At 30.5% G+C, this 19,912-nt stretch overlaps 2 protein-coding genes across 2 annotated transcripts in view; both read left to right on the top strand.

The window, feature by feature from the left end:
* Nucleotides 1–4,443: 4,443 nt before the first annotated feature.
* Nucleotides 4,444–6,683, top strand: LOC105619787. Its single transcript, XM_012201307.1, has 4 exons — nucleotides 4,444–5,372; nucleotides 6,105–6,212; nucleotides 6,293–6,478; nucleotides 6,596–6,683. Exons 1-4 carry the CDS (start codon nucleotides 4,444–4,446, stop codon nucleotides 6,681–6,683), a joined length of 1,311 nt encoding a protein of 436 aa, XP_012056697.1.
* Nucleotides 6,684–17,621: 10,938 nt separating this feature from the next.
* LOC105619776 overlaps nucleotides 17,622–19,912 on the top strand; it is a 10,879-nt gene continuing 8,588 nt past the window's right edge. Inside the window, exon 1 of the mRNA XM_012201296.1 lies at nucleotides 17,622–17,645. Coding sequence (XP_012056686.1) covers nucleotides 17,622–17,645 — 24 coding nt within the window. The remainder of the gene's footprint in view (nucleotides 17,646–19,912) is intronic.

Below are 19,912 nucleotides of genomic sequence, written 5' to 3'. Positions count from 1 at the left end.
TAACAAGCGCTAGATGACTAGAATAAAATGATGGAGATGGAAAGTTCTCCTAAATGAGGCTGAAACATCTTTCTAATTCTGTTTGCAGTTTACATTACAAATATCATGATATTATACGTTTAGATATTAACATGTCCTAATTGGCTATAATCTTATCGTAAAATGTTATATTAAAATTATCGCGCAAGTATAACGTATATATGGAAAGAATTATTTTACTGAAGTATCTAAAAATTTAGCTATTATAGATACAGATCTGAAAATGATTTTGTTGAACCATTAAAATAATCACGGGAGAATCTCAAGCATGATAAGTAATGCTGCAAAAAGTTTTAACATTTTTGCAACTAGTTTAAGCAGTCTACATAATTATTTTTATATGCCCCAACAAAATTATTTTCAAATCTGTATTTAATTAAATCTTTACATGCTTCAGTAAATGTTCTGTCCGTGTATATATTGTGTTAACTAAATTACAAATTTATTTATTTATCAGCTATAAATAAAATTTTTAACATTCCCCTGTTTTCTTTCATCATGATTACTAACATCCACGAATCTTTGATAATGATTTCGCTTGAATGTTAAAACAATCATTTCGACAAGTTGTTTACAATACGCTCTCTCACTTATCAGCATCTCTAATCAGGCACACTTACAACATTGAAAAAATCCAGACAGTAATTCGCGCGCCTAATGCATCCGGACGAAGAGCAATGAAACGATCGTACGCAACTTGTCTTTGATCTTATGGCGATTTTAATTGCCATTCTTAATGAGATTATTCACGCCGCTTAGCGATATGCTCCGCAAAGCGAGCGATTGCTTTATGAACGAAGATATTACTGTGATTGACCGAGAAAACGGGAAATTGAAGTGACGCGGAGACGGTCTCCGATCATTTCCCCCGTCATTACTTGTGCTCGTATTGTCCTCCTCCCTCACTTCTCAATGCGGCGAGAGTTGTATTCGTCTTCGGCAACGACGGAAGATAATGATAATGAGAAACCGACTTAGGCCGCTCGCGTCACGCGCTAATTGCGGCACTCGTGACAATCAGGATGACGATATGACGTCGCCATAACGTTGTCGCCTGCTTCTGTGCGCGCGATTCCGATCGGCGACAGTGTCATTTTCACGCGAGTTTTACCTTTTGTCAAATCGCTACTTTCACCGTTTAAACATAGCAGAATGTTCTGACGTGGGTCGATGATGGGTTGCTCTCTCTTCTAGGCGCGGCATAAGAAGTTTCGGCTAACTTCAGAGAGATCGCGCATGGGAATCTTTCAAGAATCTTCAATTCTTTGGAGACCAATTTCTTATTTCGTTTACTAATTCCTATGAAAAAGCAAAAATATATGAAGTTTGCAGAAGAATTCTGAATTTATTCAAAGAAATTGCAATTTTTTCTTTAGCTTCACAATCTGTTTTCTATTTATTGCAGAATTACATTAAAATAAAATACAGTCAACATTAAGAGATTTGAATAATTTATAACGCGATATTTATTTAAATATTTAAATTATTTTTTAATTATTAAGTATTTAAATATTCAGATTATTTCTATTATTATAAACATGTAAAATTTAATGTTAGTTAAAAATTTTAAGTGTCTCTCTCTCTCTCTCTCTCTCTCTCTCTCTCTTTCATTCTGTAATGGAATATACAATTTTATTGAAACTTATTCTAGTGTTATTATATATAAACTTATATTAGTGTTATTATGTATAATTATTATGTATAATTAAATAATTCTATCTGCAATAATCTCTTTTGACAAATATATTACAAAAAAAATTATTTATCTACTATATTATATTTATTTTCTGCATAATATGTATAATATTAGGTGTAGTAAAAAGAAATCCATTATTTTTCCATTCAACTTCATGCAAAAATAATGGATTTGTTTTTACTACACCTAATATTATACATATTATTTTAATCGTACATACCGTGATGATACAGGAAATGATGTTTCTGACTGAATAGCTGCACAATTAAGGACACGCCGACATCGCGTCGGCGTAAAGGACAAAGAAAGTCGCCGTTGATTTTCATGCTCGGTAAATCGCCGATTTGACCTTCTTCGATGTATAGTAGACAGAATCGGATCGGCGAACAAATCGTGGAATCGCCCGTTTACCGATTTTTGCGCTTTCATGGCCCAGAAACCTCCGTCATTCCTTTTTTTTCTTCCTTTATCCATGTCTTCCTCTCTCACGTCGCCGATGGTGATTCCTGCTCGTCGCGCGAGTGAAACGCATCTTAACAGTTTCCGTTTTACGAGCAGCTTCCGATTCTTCCGCCAGATTTTCACCGATCTAGGATTTTTTTGTCTGGCGCCGACCCAGAAACGGACGATTTCTTTTCTCGCTTGTCGCACAGCTAGCTCTTTTATCGATTTCCGCTGTATCTTCGCATTTATTACATTACGTGTCAATACGTGTCATCCCAAACAAAATCAATAGGCCACATGTAGATCATCGTATATGTTACAATCTACACTATTATATACAGTTTATACATTCTTCATCTTCTGATATTTATTATCAATAGATCAAGAGTTTGCAAATTTTGGGAAGTCTTTACGTAAATATAAAGCGTACAACATCTTTTTTAAAATATTCGAAAGCAACATATGAGTTATCCATGATATGCAATTAGTTAATTCATAACAATGGATCGATCTTTATTATGTTGCAGAATTAGGATAATTACGTAAAACAAATCATTTCTTCTTTATTATGAACAAGAACGAAATAGCACGGTATTGCAGAGGCATATATTTTTTTACTTCCGATTCCGGTTACTGTAGGATTAGCTGGCCTACTCCAAATCGGAATTGGATTGGTCTGGATGTCAAACCGCGAAAATGATTATGGATGTTAAAGAAAGGGTAAAATGATCATTGTGCATAGCAAACTACTTTCATTGCCAGTCATATCAGAGGGAGAGTCGTGATGATGAAAACGATAAGAACAAATGGAAGAGAAAAGAGCATCGCAAGATTTATCTTAGATGTCAGAAATCTACGCAATGACAGAAAGTTTCAAGAAAGTATTTGTGCGGTATCAGATCATTTTTGTCAGATGATTGAGATTCCATAAATATTTTAAATAAAATTATATATATAAAATTATACATAAAAATGTTTATTAATTTAGATTATAAAGACAATAAAAAGTAATGTATTATTAAAATAATCATCTCTTCGTAAATTCCATTAATTTCAATTCCGTTATTTTCAATTATTTTTTCGTTTATTTTCATTTCCGTTATTTTAATAAATTCTCTTCTTTCACTTTTAGTTATTATTTGCTTCTATTTTTAATGAATTATTGATGCTGTATTATAATTTCATAGAGCATAAATTTCTTTTCATATAAACGTGAAGCTAACTGTACAAGATATAAAATTGTTTGAAAGAAACGTAAACCAACTTGTGTAAAAAGTATATTCTTCTTTTTAACATGAAAACTTTAAGGCTGATATTTATAGTTTATTCTTATTTCAAGTTTTAATTATTATCTTAAGATAAGTTAATACAGTATTAACATGTCATTGATTTATGATATCTTAGATTATATTTGAGATAGACTTAAATATAAAACGTTCTATAAGAACCGATTATAAAGCTTAAAATCCTGGAGCATATAGAATATATCAGAATGACCTCGCCACGAAACAGGGTCAGACTCTCACCGCTTGGCGATAAAACTTGGCTTAGAAAGTCTTTTCACCCCTTCCGCTCATTATATTCCGCGAATATTGCTAGAGCAAGTAACGTCTCGTACCTTACTTATGCAATTTAACAGTCTGGTATGTTTCGCTCGTTTCCATTTTACTGTGTGCCACTGAATTTCTCTCCAGAGTTTTCTTTCACGAAGTCATATGAAATAAACACGTAGAAAAATAATATCCAATTTCTTCATGTATACTTCAGACTTATTTACAAGTTACTTTTTTGCTACAATATTAGCACCATTCACAAAACTGCAATTACAAGATAAAAAAAAAGAAATGAACTCTGAAGATCAAAAGAAAGGAAAGATAAATTAATTACTTTCTCTTTGATTAATTGTCATTAATTCTTTTATGTAAAATTGTTTTCAAACATATGATGTTTGTTATACATTTACATTGATGCACCATGATATATCACGACTGTAGTTGCTTGAACTAAACATCGCAGCGTTTCACTTTGTCAACGACAATTGGAATACGAATATGATGGTGACAGTAATTAATTGTTCTTCACGCTTTTTAGAATACGCTCGCTGTTACTTTTGCCTTTTAACAAGTTAAAGTCACAGTACATCGTAGCAAATGCTTTAGTACGCGGACATCTCGCAATGGAAATAACTGTTCACTGCGCCCGCTCGTCATCGCAGACGCACAAACATCATTCGTACTGATTGCTGACTTAATCAAACGAGAAACATGTGGTTGCGTAAGATCTCCATGTGTTGCTTCCTCCTTCCTCGTCTTTTGATCATCGGCCTTACACTTGCGAAGACCCTCGAAGCGTCTGAAGAGACTCGCGAAACGAAAGTCATCTTCGAAGAGACTTCCTCAATATCAGATCAATACTCCGTTCATGAAATAACGACATCCGCTACGTTATTAAGACTAGCCACTGACAGCGACCAAGAATTAATCACACCGGCCGTCGTCGAAACCTTTTCTCGAAACAATTCCAATATCTTCAAACCTAGCCGGCATTTGGGCGAAATCGAGCACTCGATCATCAGGAATCCCTTTAACAATGTTCAACATGTAAGATTCGAAAATAATGTTAATCTGAATGGACAGCGTGAACGGATTCAGAACATTCTTCAGGATGCGTATCAAGATGTTTCCAGTTTGCTGGATGAAGCGACGCGATCGAGCAAAATTAAGTTCGAGGATGACGACATAATACAAACGTCAAATATCCGTCATTCTTTCCATGCTCAGCAGACTGTTACGGAGAGTTCGAGATCGCAATATGAGCAAGGCGCTGTCAGCCACATGTTTGCCGATCAGACATTCTTCCAAAACGTTAAGAAGCCAGAGACGCAAGACATGTTCGGAAAAACGACGACTGATTATCAATCGACCGGTATTTATGATGTTTTAAAATCGCCGTACGTCATCAATTATTATGTCGATCAGAATCAGAATGCTTATCAGCCGGCGTCGCAGGAGACCGTGATCGAAGTGATTAAGAAGCCGGAGAGTAACGGTGTCGTGGTACTTCAACAACACGAGTCAACTTACACAAGAAAACGGAAATTTCCATATCCATTTTATCAACCGGATGACAAATACCACGATGTGCAATATATAGAGGACCCACATTCGAGTATAGTTTATGCGCGAGAGAAAAGGTAAATTGTGACACATTAATATGTTCACTTTAAAAAAAATATTTGTAATGCCAAGGAGATAATATTAAATGTTATTTATATATCTATCTAGTTTCTGTATATCTATCTGGTTTAAGATCAATCTTTTTTGCTCTTTGATATAGTTTAACATTCGTGTTAATTGTTTATTTAACATGAGTTGTATAAATATTGACTTTGAGTTTAATTAAGATATTATCACTTTTTACGTTGTATATTTCAATATTTGTTTTACTATGCATATATACATGTAAGAAAAAGAAAGAGAGAGGGATGGAAAGAGAGAAACGTTATTTAATTTTCATTAAATTTCACGCGAGATAATAAATAATAAACTTTCTTCAACTAACAAGTGTATTATGATTATTGCTCTGCACATTTAATAATATATATTATTTAATAGTGTAAATTATTATTAATAAATATTAATAAATATTTTAATTTTAATTTTTCGCTGAAAAAAACGCAAGTGTGATACATTATATATAAATAATCTTATATCAAAATAATATTATATATAATAATTTTTAAATAAATATATTATTTGACTATATATCTTAATTGTTATCTCACCTAATTCAATTATCTTAAATTGTACATACTATTTTTAATGCGTTATATTGGAATTACTTAATGACATGATTCATTTTTTTATTATTTACTTAAGAACATTGTTCTTTTCTCAAATATGAAACTGGAATATATTGTTTACAGACCGTTCCCTTGGAAGAAGATCATTCATCTAATTGGTACTTTTCTGCCGTTGGGTCTGCTATTGGCGTCGTTAAAGCCCAACGTCATCCAGATCAGTAATACGACAACGTAAGTTGTATTTCCTTATTTTTCCGCCTCTCTAATTTAAATATCCGCTTATATATTTAATTAAAAAAAAATTCCATTAGCCAGCCGAACATCGTTCTCTCAAAGTTACGACTCGCCAATCTACCGGTCGAACATAAGGAAGCACGCATACACGATGATAATCAATCTATCATTTGTGAAGATCGATCAGTCTGCGAATTGATTTTAACCGGCAGTGAGCCACAATCCAATATTCTACAGAACATCCTGTGGAACGTAGCTACCAGGTAATCGATTTCTTCAGGTACATTTCCTCATATAGTTCTGTCATATTATACTGACCGCGATATGATCTGCAATAATTTAAAAAAGATAAGAACACATATTGTTTTTTGCATTGACAGAACTCCGGACGACGTCGCAAAAAGAAATGGCCTTCGTGAAGTGTTCAGTGCCGTTAGGAAAAAAGACTGTGCGGCGATCAGCTGTTAATGATTAGGAAACCTGAGGATCGGCATGCACGCGATCTCTCCTTCGTTGATTTATGACGATAATGTTCTCACATTATGCAAATTTCACGCCTTTACGCGTGAAACAGCGAGAGTATAAAAATTGACGAAGCGCATTGTATTACACTAACCATATATAATTATTTTATAACTATCATTGATATATATATATATATATCAACATCATAATTGTTATATATAATCACATCATATAGATAATATTGATATTATATTAGCTACATTATTCATTTTAAATTAAGAAATCATGTTAAAAAAAATCTTTACTTTTTATTAATTACACCATGGTATCCAACTTTAATTATAGGTATATAAAACATTTTGTAGTTTAACGACAATCTTCTTAATAAAAATCACGATACCGTCAATAAATAAAAACGATGATTTTTCTGGTCATTTATATCCCGCAATGATTAACAAATTTTACTTTTGCGTACAAATGAACGTTACGCTCGAAACGCGAAAGTTTTCATAAAAGTAACAAATAAAGAAATACGAAAATTGGACTTAAAGAATGAAGTGTCGAGGCAAGACGGAGGTATTCGGAAATTCGTTCCGCCCGTGCATCCGTGCCGACCTCGTCCTCGCAAGTGAAAGTAGCCGCAGAGTATAAAAGTAGGTCGGCGTTATTCTATGGCAGTGCGATCCGAGAATTTACAAATGCAACAGACTTTCGGACGATGAATAGGGGCTGACTAATTATCCCGCACGCAAGTTGTACATTACCAATAATTACAAGGGGCCGAGCACAGCCACGTCGTAATTTTTAATTAACAAGCTGCTGCCGAGATTAAATGAATTAAAACGGATAATTTGATGGCTTAGCGTAACAATGCATGCTTGGCATTTATTGACGCTCAATATTTATCTTTCATGATTGTATATTTTATCACTTGTATTACACCGAATGCATTTGTAATGTTAATTTTAAGAACAGATTTTATGATCAGAATTTATTAACAATTTTTTCTAAACAAAAATACGAGATATTTATTATTATCAAATAATTAATTATATTGGAAGAAATGATTTAAAACAAATCGATTAAGTAAGTGAGATTTTTGATGAAATAAACTTTGGAAGAGAGAATAAAAACAATCATACTCTTCACTCAAATTTAAGTAAACTATAATTTAACAGAACGTTAATTTAAGACTTAGATATAAAGATGTATAATGCTAATAACTAGAAAGTCGCAATAAGTGACGATCTCTCTCGATATTTTCACTAAGGAAAGAAATGACACCGAATTGGTTAAAGAATCTGAGAAAATAATACCTTAGAAATAGAACACTGGAATTATTATTTCAGTAATATATTTAAAAGAATCCATTTTGTTGCTTTTGTGATGTAAACATAATATAAGATTCAGTTTATCGGACAACATAACATAAAATTATATTGCAACTTTTATATATAATCGCCTGATATTATATAACATGTAGACCATATTACAGTTTCTTAAACGGTATCCAAATGACAGTACATATTTGGAATATCTTTTTTTGCCACGCATCCGGAACTGTCAAGTGTATAATCACCGTTATTATTCGTTTATTTCTGTCACTTAGGCTCTGTTATTTAATTAATGATGTTCATACTACTTTATTATAGATGACACAGTATCTGTAGCGGCAATCAAAAACGTCAATTCGAAGTAAATGATGAAATATTATTTTATATCAATATATCATTTCACGGCAAAAGTTCAAGATATCAAAGACATTTAATAAGAGGATAATTAGTAATTAAGAGGGACAAGTGCAATTAAGGCGAACTGATGCTTCTCCATTTTCACTTCAGGAATGCAGGAAAGCTTCAAATCATCTACTCACCCGTTTGATTTCAAATCGATTAATGACTTCTCTGAATCCTTGTCATAAGAACACTCGAGAATCTTAACTTATGATAAAGAGCAAAAAATTATCTCAGCATTGTCTTAAAGTTTCCTTAGCATTCATAATACAGAAAATTCCATTGCTAAGAAAAGTTTTAAGATTAATTTACTATTTTCCTCTTAAGTAATAGTTATCTTTAACAAAGAATGTTTTCTTGATAATAATCTTAAAATATACTTATTATAAATATACTTATTATAAATTTTAAAAACTTTATTATTATATGTACTCCAAATAAGAATTTATTTCCTTTCAAAGAATGTTATAGTATTAATCGAAGTAACTTTATATTATAAGCAAGTTTGGAATATTTTGTTTAATGAACTTATGACAGATTTTTGGATACATGAACTTTTAAAACACTTGAAATAAGTAATTGCGTATATAGTGTGTATTTTCTGTGTGTACAAATTTACTTGGCTAATTAAGCAAAACGGTGCGAATTACATCTTCCTTCTTTCAGATTTGGAGAAACAAGAAATAACTTGTGTGAAACTACTTACTTAATGTAAAATAAAAAGTCCGCTGTTAAAATATATTTTTTATGATATTCTCTTTTTTTTCTCTTTTCATTTCTCCTTGTAAAGATAAAATAAATTAAAAAATTTTTATTATATTAAGACATATACAAGAGAATTATATACAAGAGAAGAGATATTTAAATTTCGTTTTTGCCGACTTATATCACTGTCGCGAGTTCAACGGTTTATTTAAAACCATATACGCTAATCCTCGGTAATATTCATTCTTTTTTGGATCATTTATTATATTGTCCTCGGCAGAAATTTTTTCCCACGAAAGAGACTCTAAGAATAGAAGATTTTCATTATGATAGTGATCTCGTGTGAAACTTAAAAACTTTTTTTGCGTCGTCTGGTTTTAGACAAAACTCGAATATTTCAAAGATGATCAGAAGACACAAAAAATTGATGATTCGTTTCCATTCTGAAATAAAATATAAAACGAACCGCATACTCATCGACTTCGGTATCGAAAGTGAGCCACTTCTTGCGCCGATTCTCTACTTCTGAGAGCGACGTAAGTCGTTTCAAGCATAGTTGAGCAATGAGATCGCTCATAAAACGGAAGAACGCGCGTTTCCGCTGCCTTCGCGACAAACGCTTCCGAGATTCCGCCTCTTCGACATCTTTTTACGTTCGAGAAAATTGTGCCAAAGAGGCGTCGTGTCCAAGTGAAACATGTAAGTGACGCGACGCAATTTCACGTTCCGGAAAATAAACATGAATAAATAAGCGCGCGCGTTAGCGTGTTTTTCCTGCATAAAAAAGATTTTTATTTGCATAAAAAAGAAGCCCTCCTTTTAACAGCATCATTGTATAAAAAAAAAACTTTCACTGTTTCTTCTCACGATCTAAATAATTCTCTAATTCTCATCGTGAGGCTGAGAAAATTAGAAAAGTTCGCCGATCGATATCTATCCGGTGAGAAAATGCAAAATAATTATTTTCTCGATGGATCGCATCAATGTATAAATGCCTTCGACCGTCTAATAAAATTCGTATAACACGGTTTATAAAACACCGTTCCGTTTTCACTTGGACGTTAGCACGACAATTTCATGCTATTTCTATCTACGATCTCAGATAACACGAGCAAAGGCACATCTCTCTCTCCATGGAGAGATGCACAAGAACAATTAAATTGTACAATCGGCGAGAGAATAATTGTCGGGACGACGATCTCGGCCACATTACGCGAAAATGGTCTGTCATACTAACACATATTGTACATAAATGTATACATATATTTTTCCACAGAATACGGGAAGATCAATATAAATAATAAGATATTTTTATTAAATTCTAATTCTATCTCCAGAAAAATTTGATCAAATGGAAAGAGCTAATTAATGAAGCTGAAATAATTATATGAAAAATTAGATCTCGGTAGTTAATTAGTTTTTCACATATAACTTAATGTGATGAATAAAAAATGTGATAGATATAAGGCTCAAGAATGAATAATTTTTTAGCTATGATATATCAATTAAAGTGCAAAACTTGCACTTTAATCGGGACTTTCATGAAATGTGCTTACATAGCACCTTTGATAGATACCTAAAAAATTATTCATTATTAAGTCTATGATATGTTTTGTTCATTATATTATTAGCTATTTACATCATAAACGAAAACTAACTCATTTCACCGAGACCCAATTTATCTTATAATTAGTAGACCCCGCATTAATTATAGGTGTGTAAAATTAGGTCTCGGAGAAATGAGTTAGTTTATAGTGTAATTTATACGGAGAACATAAGAGACTCATAAACACAAGACTCAATAATGGAGAATTTTTTAACTATAATGTATCAAAGTGCAATAACTTGTAGAACACTCATAGAATATCTTTGATACACCATAGTTCAAAAATTATTCTCCATCAAATTAACTGACAACTCATTTTACTGGGATCCAATTTTTTATATAATTAGTGTGGTATGTTTTGAAAATTTCACTGTCGTTGCCTTTTATAATATTCAATGTTAAATTAATATTCAACGTTAAATAAATAAAAAAATCAAGTTAAAATTTGAAAGAAACAAAATTATGTTCACATACTTGCACCACGCAAATTTAATTCATTGAGATCTCTCAATTTTCAGCATTAAATAACGCATAATCAGTCTCAGTTTCGCTTTTAATAAAAGAGAAACTTTGCATAAAGTATGGAATATTATTATCTGATATCATTATATAAATTTTCTGGAGCATTCTGTGCATGTTCAGCTTTCACGATTTTACACTTGAACTTGTCTGTTCTACGACATTGCCAGATAGAAGATAAATATCATATATGATGGCATGCCGTCGTGATGTGCAAGCCGTCGTTTATCACAAACGGCTTTCGTCTTCCTTGTTGCGTTAAATGCACGGTTAAACATACGAAGGCTCGATGCGAGACTCTTTTTAATATCAGTAAGTTTCACCACGACGGAAGTGATGCGGCTCGTACTGTGAAAGCGCATATCACGGATAATGTATGCGAATGGCGAACTTATTTCCATGGATGATTATGCATTAAGAATTGTTACCGACAATTCTCGATTCGTATTATTAAATTCTTTTCATAAATTATTAGAACAATATAATTTTTATATAGATATAGATAAAATATTATAGTATATAAAATCAAAATTAATCAATGAAATAGGCTCAAGTGATAAAATCTAACAAATTAAGTAATATCGATATGAGTCAACACAGGATGTTCAAGTATATCCTGTGTTGGCTCATATCGGTATTACTTAATGCTTGTTAAATTATAGTAAATCATTGTAGTATGTAAAAAACATAATATAAAAATATATAGTATACATAGTATAAAAAATTATATAGATATTTTAAAACATTATAAAAATTTACAAACAAAACAATATATATATATATATAAAACAGTAATACTATAATTAACAAATCTTTTATTCAAATAAAATAATAATTAATATTAATAATTCCAAATATTTTAACATTTTATTTATGTCTAAAAAATTACTATTAAATCAAATATGTAACATTTAAAGAAAAATTAAATTTATTCACTAATAGTAAACGTAAAATTATATTTAATGATTATATTTTATGATTGTAATTATATTTTTTATTATAATTATATTTTATGATTAATATATAATTCGCAATTATCAAAGATTCAGTAATATATAATATTTATTTAATAATTGTAATTGATTTTGTCATTTTATATTGATTATATTATAATTGTGCTGAAAAATTTTTGTCGCAATACATAAGTGTACGTAGGACGTCTACGATATGTGGGCTCATCTTCAAGATATGTCAAGGAAAACGAGTGTACGATATTGGAAAACGTCGTGGAGGCCTTTGTACACCATGTGATTTGCGTGGGATACATACGATGTACAACGTGATCGCAATATCGAATGATCTCGCTGATTGCGAGCGCAATGTGATATCTCGAGGACGCAGGAGCTCTTTGAAAGTCGAGAACAAGGTGGAAATTAAGGAAACATTCGTACGATTAGTGTGATCTGATCGGCGATCTGATCGCAAAGAAATGAATGCCGAAAAGATGTTTCGCGACTTCTTCAGAATACTTGTATCATTTCAAAATTCAAGATTCTTAAGAAGAGTTTCACGTTTTTTTTATTGCTAAGGTCGTATATCTATAAATCCATTTACATTCAGTTTTTTGTTCGCGATGTTGGATGTTCCGAGGACATCGATGCATTGATACGTTAAAGACAAGAAATACAATTTACAGAGACCATATACAAGTTTTTAGATATTCAAGCATTTTCTAATGAGGTTGCCACTAATAATGAGCTGTAAACCTGCCAAATAATTTATTAACTTTATTACGTTAAATTTCATAACTTTTTTTTTGAAGCAAATACATTTTAACAATGATGCTTTTTATTCATTTTCAATTATTTTATAAATTTTATTTTTTATTTACTCTATTATAAATAATTAATAATAGCTCAAATAAAAACATAAAAAAATTTATCAACAATTATTTAATAATATAATAATTATTATACAATATTTTGTTATATAAAAAATTTGGTTACTGATATTAATTTCAATTTAATTTCTTTTATATTTTTATTATTATTATTATCTCTGTATAATACAACTATCATTTTAAATATTGGGTTGTCCGGAAAGTTCGTGCCAATTTTGAAAAAAAATTGAAATGCAGAAGATTTAAATTTTAGTATACATTATTTAAATTTTTTGCGACACGAACTTTCTGGACAACCCAATAATATAAAAATTATAGACGTACATTAAAAAATACTGCACACATGTACAATTATATTTAACATGAATATACTAACTTACCTTTCTATCTCATTAAATTGTTATCTACTACTGTAGAGCTATCTCGATAATAGTTTTACAAAGATAATAGTTTTACAAATGAGCATTTATGGAGTGTAAAATTAAACCTAAAAAAAGTTAGTTAGCGCGATGCCGGCAATCGACGCTTAAAATATAACGAAAGTGGCACATCTAATTTACAAGTCAACGAATGAAGACGAATTTTAACGTACCGGAATCATTTTGTTTTGCGAAAAGAATTAACGGCAGACGTACTTTAAAAAATGCTTATATTAGATTTTCATAAGAGACATGCCGAAAGTCGGATGTTGACCCTTCGGAGTTGAAAAGAGAAATTTGTTACATGATCTCTACATGAATCACGACCGAGGCTTCTCTCTTCGCTTACATTAAGATGAACTTTCCACCTGTCGAGTAACCTGGCGATAAAATAATAACATTGAAACAAACATATAAATCATGTCATTTATTATTTGACAAGAATTGTTTACTGGTAAATGCGCGTTAATTATTTTTTAAAAATTATTAATTTTCTTTTTTGACTTTCATCTTTGATGAACATATCTATTTCCATACTTGTTCATTTAAATGTGTTTTATAGAGATTATATGTTAAAGAAACGACGTTAATGCATACTGAAGCAAATTATGTCCGTGATTATAATTTCCAGAGTAAAATAAAGCAAAAAATTGCATGACGACTACGACGATAGAGATGGATTTAATGCCTGAGCAATTTGCTCACCTGCGATAAATACGAACTGCGATAATATGCTGTATTAGTCACGTACTCCATTCAAGAGAACTGCAATTTCTCTCTTTCTCCTCTCGCGTTTATGCGTTACTATGGGCCACACTTACCTACTGATCCATATTACTCAAACGGCAGTATTCAAACCATCGTAAGAAAATTTAAGATTTGAATCTTTTGAAAAATTTGTTAATTTTTACGATTTTGAAGTTCCTATTAATACTAAATCCAGAAATTTATATATTTGCATCTTAAAATCTTAATATAAAGTAAAATTTATTTTATCAATAAATTCATTCATCAAGCAAATAGTCGTCATCATTTTTTTCGTTCTTAATTTTTTGTTTCTTTCATTTTTTATTTTTGTATTTTTTAAATTATATTTCTATTTACGTTGTTTTTTTCATTTTTTAGTCTTTTTCTTATTTTTGTTCATTTCTTGCATTTATTACTTTAATGAAATTTAAAAATACGAAATTAAATATTCAAATTATTCAAATTAAGTATTATAATAAAATAATGTAATTGTATATAATATTACAATAAAATAGCATAACTGTAAATAAAAATAGTATAAATAGCATAATAAAATTTTTTAATCGATTATATATCATCAAAAATATAATATATTTAAAATATTATACTTAATTGAAAATAAAATATTTTTTTGTATTATTTAATGTAAAATAATTAAATATATGCCAATAGTTGACAAAATATTTTTTTGTTCTTCCTTGCCTAGAATCTTTAAAAAATGAGAATAGCTATTCTTTGAAATAATTATATATTTATATTTTTCACTTCAAAATTACTTCGCACAATATCTATTTTAAATATTCTATCATATCTATAATAATGTAACATTTATTCAATGAATGTAAATTATTTAAAAATTTAACTTTGCCGTTCTGTTACACGCTAATATAATTCGTTTGTAATTATCAAAACTATATGTATTAGATAATTTATTAGAAAAAAGTAATGTTTGAAAAAAATAACAGAAACAGTACGTGATGACTATAAAAAAAAAAATCATTAATACTATTAATCTACCTTGATAATATTCGAACTATTCCGAAAATGCTTCAAGCGTTGCGGAATAGCAGGAACTGATTATCGATTTAAAGCAAAAGAGATCAAAGAGATTTCATTGGAGGGGTACTTGTGATCCGTGGCCAGAATAGGACGTTACACAGGTGTGCATCGTCGTCATTTAACCGATCGACTTTCACTAGCGGGTCTCTGAACTCGCTGGCGGTCTCTCACGAAGAACGTCTCTTCCGGTTCGTCCCGATCCGGCCTCCCCGTTCGTGAACTTGAAAATTAAACCGGCTACCGTCAACAAAGTTCTCGCGTCTCCGGAATCCCGTTGATAAAGATCTGTACCCGATAATTAAAACTCGTTTGAACGAGAAAGAGAGATGCGCTATGGCGAAACAATGGTACGTGTAGGAAAACGCAATAACTACTGCGACTTTTCTGATGAGTCATTTCAAACGTGACGGAAAAGAACAATTATATCTGACATGATTTATTTAATTTAATAAGGTAAGAGAAAATAATGCAATATTTTTGAAATTTTTGCAGTAATGTACTTAATAATCTGTAATATTGAAGAAAATTTTTTAAATTTATTACGCGATAATAATATAAATATTTATTTTTAATTTAACAAAAATTTAACAAAAATTACTAAATGCATTAGATAGGACAGAACAATCGCTTGGAATTTCGCTTGAAATCAAGTAAAACGAAACAAATCAATTAATGAGATATATAATATTTGGAATGAGACTCATTGTGAATAATTAATTTAGAGAAACGAATCTCTTCACAGATAGCCAATCTCTGCTCGAAAACGTGCTTTTATTTTATGCATACTTTTGAGAATTAAACAAATATTATTTATGCTTAATTTTATTATTATATTGTTTATAATTTAAGAAAACAAAATAATTTTATAAAATACAAAATAAGAATCTGCAAATCTAAAATTAAAGAATCTATAAATCTGAAATTGTGTCCTATAATTCACGAACATTGGTCTATGAGATCTCGTATTTTGAAAACTGTACAAGTCCAAAATAAAATGAAAGCGGTGCAAAATTGAGAAATAAAGAGCGAAATATAAATACTGAGAAAGTATTAAGAGGAAACCGGAGATAAAGATGTAATGACGCGATTCAATCGTCGTCCTGAATGTGCAAATTTTTCTTGGCAATTGTCCGATAATTGGAACAAACGGAAGTAACGCATTATTGCTGCAAATTAATTTCGTCATGGCATAAATAAAAGTTATTTCAATTTGCAAAGGAATTCGCAAAAATTTATTTTTGTTTCCTGATTAATAACACGGATTTCTATATTTATTTCCTTCTTTCTTTTCCTTTTTCTTTCCATCTTTCTCAATTAATAAAATATTTTCGGTAACTCATATAAATAATGTTCTCCTAAAAGTTATTTACACAATATAATACATTTTTTTTGCTAAAAAGTATCTAATATTTAATCTTAAGTTCAAATATGCATAGAAACTGCAAATTGAATACTGGTCCTCTTTTTCATATTTGTAAAACACAAAAAAGTAAAAGACAGATGTCTCGAACTATTAAAAGAACTCTGAAAAAGAACTCTCTGACAAGAAGGCTGGTTTTTGTTAGATATGCAAGTATACTTTTCTTTTCCATTTAACACTTACTACTTAAAAACATGTACAAACACATTTTCAGCGTGTGTCTCCTTTATTTTTGTAAATAAATTGAAAAAATATATATAAATATATAAAATAATATATAAAAATAAGAAAAGGATTATTTCACTTTCGGAAAGATTAACTCCGATTATTTGTCGGATTAATGTCGGATGACGGACTAATTAATATATTAATGATGACTTAATATTATCAATAATTGTAATCGTCTCAGATGTTTCTCTTAAATCTTATCGATATCGGTTGATAGGAGAAGCCTCCCCTCTCCACCCCGGAAGGGTTAAGCACGGACGTCTTACGCCGCTACGGAAGAAGACGAAGGCAGGCGCGAGAAGTAGGTCGGAGAGAAGTTTCGCTCATACGTTGATCGGGCGCACGAGGAGCTGCTGGCTGAGCGGCTCCGTCAGTCTTGTGAAGATATTCCGGGAGTCAACAGGTGCGGTAGGAGCCAGGGAGCCTCCGAACAGAGCCCCTTCTTTCTCTTTCTTCATCGCTTTCGTCTTTTGTCTGAAGGATCGGAGCAGAAATTTCGCGATTTGCGCGACGTTTTATAAATCGCGACGATCGGTGACAGTCACATATCATGCAGTCCTGAAGAAAGTTCTTCCCGCCGTTTTCCCCCCGCGGACCTCGTGCATTTTTCTCCGCGCCGTCTAATACTTTTTATCACAGAAACTGCTGGGAAATCCCCAGAATACATGACAACGATGATGAGATGTCAGGTAAATATTTTTTATCTGCTTTTTTATCAATTTTTCTTATCATCTCTTTCTTTTCTTTTTTTCTTCTCCTTCTGTCGTTTTCTTTTTTCTATTTTTACCGCTTAGTCTCGATTCCACTAATATAAGATTAATTTTAATTTCAGTTTTACTTATTTATCTTTTTCTAAAGATTCTAAAGATTCTAAAAGTTAATATAAACAATCAAGGATTTCTTAAAATTCAGTAACAGCATAACGATAAAACAGACAAATAAGAATCGATTCTTTAAAATATAAAACATATAAAAATTATTAATAAGAGTTAAATACATACATAATAGAAACAAAGATATAATTATGTTATCTTTGTTTCTATTATGTATGTATTTAACTTTTATTAATAATTTTCATACGTTTAAATTTTAAAGAATCGACTGTTATTTGCTTGTTTTATCATTATATTGTTATTCTTAGAATTCTTAAAATAGTAAATTAGTAAATTAAGCAGAGATTAAAATAAATTTACATTAGTGAAACCGGATGCTAATAGTTAAGTGTATATATTAAGTATAGATACATGTCGCGTGTTTAAGATAAAGTGATTTTCGAAGAAAGTTTTATGAATCCTTGCCGCGCATTCTGAAGTATAATTAAAGAAATGTTGAAATTACACACAGTAAATAATTTTCTTTTAATTTTACTTTTCAGTAGAAAGATTTTGCTATCACGGAACATTTCACTGAAAAAAGTTCTCAATTACGAAATATTAAAAATTACGCAATTAGTATATATTCATATTATAAAATCGCTTATTCAGGCTAAAGTAAATACTTCTTCATTGCTTTGATAATCATGTGTATCTTTACCTCTTTTAAACAGCATCTACAGAACATTAATTAATGATTTCATCTGCTAAAACTTTTATGAATGAAATATCAATGAGCTCGAAGCCTTATGATTAATTAATCCGTAAAAAATGGAGGCTTCCAGGTTAATATAAATATATATATAGCTTATCTCTATTCATGATCGGCGCAATAACAAACCGCGCACGATACCGCACGTTCGTCGCGAGTTAAGTCTTAATCATCTCATCCGTGTTTAATCGATCAGCACGCGTGAAACTCGATCTTTGTAATCGACAATCGGCGGTAGAGCGTAGGCGGTTTCCAGATGAATGCACGCGACGGCCATCGAGGAAAAAACTAGATCTAGACTTAATTGTCGTGCAATTAATGTCGACCCGCAGATTTTCTGGAGCGGAAACCACGAGTGACATGCATCGGTTTGCCACACATATCATTGCGCTGCGTATTTTGACCTCGCTTTAACATACGCGAAGTTTTAATTGATTGGGATTTATTGTGTCCTTCACAACGAAATTTGGTTCTTCAAATGAAAAAATATAATTATACATATATACAATTATTTTTATCCAAAATAAGTAAATAATAATTTATTAATTATTAAATATGAAGTTTCAATTCTTGATATAGTCTTAGATTTAAATAAAAAGACAAACAGGAACAGGAATATAAGGAATGAAATTTAATAAATTGGAAAGATAATCTCAATAACTGAAGAAATAAATATTCTTTTAATTAACTTTGCCAAAATTGTCTTCTAGATGCAATAAAATATAATTACTGATTGGACTTAGGTTTTCCACTTAGATATTCGCACAAAGTTTTAAATTATTTTAAATGTATAATTTTGAAACTATAGTTGGATTTTTATTTTTAAAAAATATTTTTGACAGAGTAATTTTAATTGAGTAATTTAAATTATAATTTTTAAGATTTTTATTCACACATTATTTTCATAAATAAATACCAACCTTTAGCATGTTATTTAATTATGTTAAAGATTATAAATTATTATAAAAATTATAAAAATTCCAAAATAAATACGTACATTTATCGACGTGCATTTATCAATTTATCGAAAGTGAATTGTAAATACGAATTTTATGAATTACAATGCAATTGCTTTGAAGAAAAAATATATAAATTGATTTAATTAGAATGATACTTTCAAAAATATTTTTGAAATAAATGTTCAATTATATATATATATATGTGTGTGTGTGTGTGTGTGTGTGTGTGTGTGTGTGTGTGTGTGTGTGTGTGTGTGTGTGTGTGTGTGTGTGTGTGTGTGTGTGTGTGTGTGTGTGTGTGTGTGTGTGTGTGTAGTAGTGTAGTAGTAGTAGTAAGTATATAGTATATATATATATATATATATATAGTATATATATATATATATATATATATATAATATATAATATATATA

This window comes from Atta cephalotes, assembly GCF_000143395.1.
Source record: "Atta cephalotes unplaced genomic scaffold scaffold00002, whole genome shotgun sequence".
NCBI lineage: Eukaryota > Metazoa > Arthropoda > Insecta > Hymenoptera > Formicidae > Atta > Atta cephalotes.
Note: the sequence above shows the minus strand (reverse complement) of the source record. Positions and strands in the feature narration are given on the sequence as shown.

What these genes read in the sequence shown, in the direction of transcription:
- LOC105619787 (XM_012201307.1), top strand. Translation starts at nt 4,444, where the DNA reads ATGTGGTTGCGTAAGATCTCCATGTGTTGCTTCCTCCTTCCTCGTCTT. An exon ending in GTTTATGCGCGAGAGAAAAG is followed by an intron (nt 5,373 to 6,104) that starts GTAAATTGTGAC and finishes TATTGTTTACAG; the next exon opens with ACCGTTCCCTTGGAAGAAGA. An exon ending in CTGTGGAACGTAGCTACCAG is followed by an intron (nt 6,479 to 6,595) that starts GTAATCGATTTC and finishes TTGCATTGACAG; the next exon opens with AACTCCGGACGACGTCGCAA.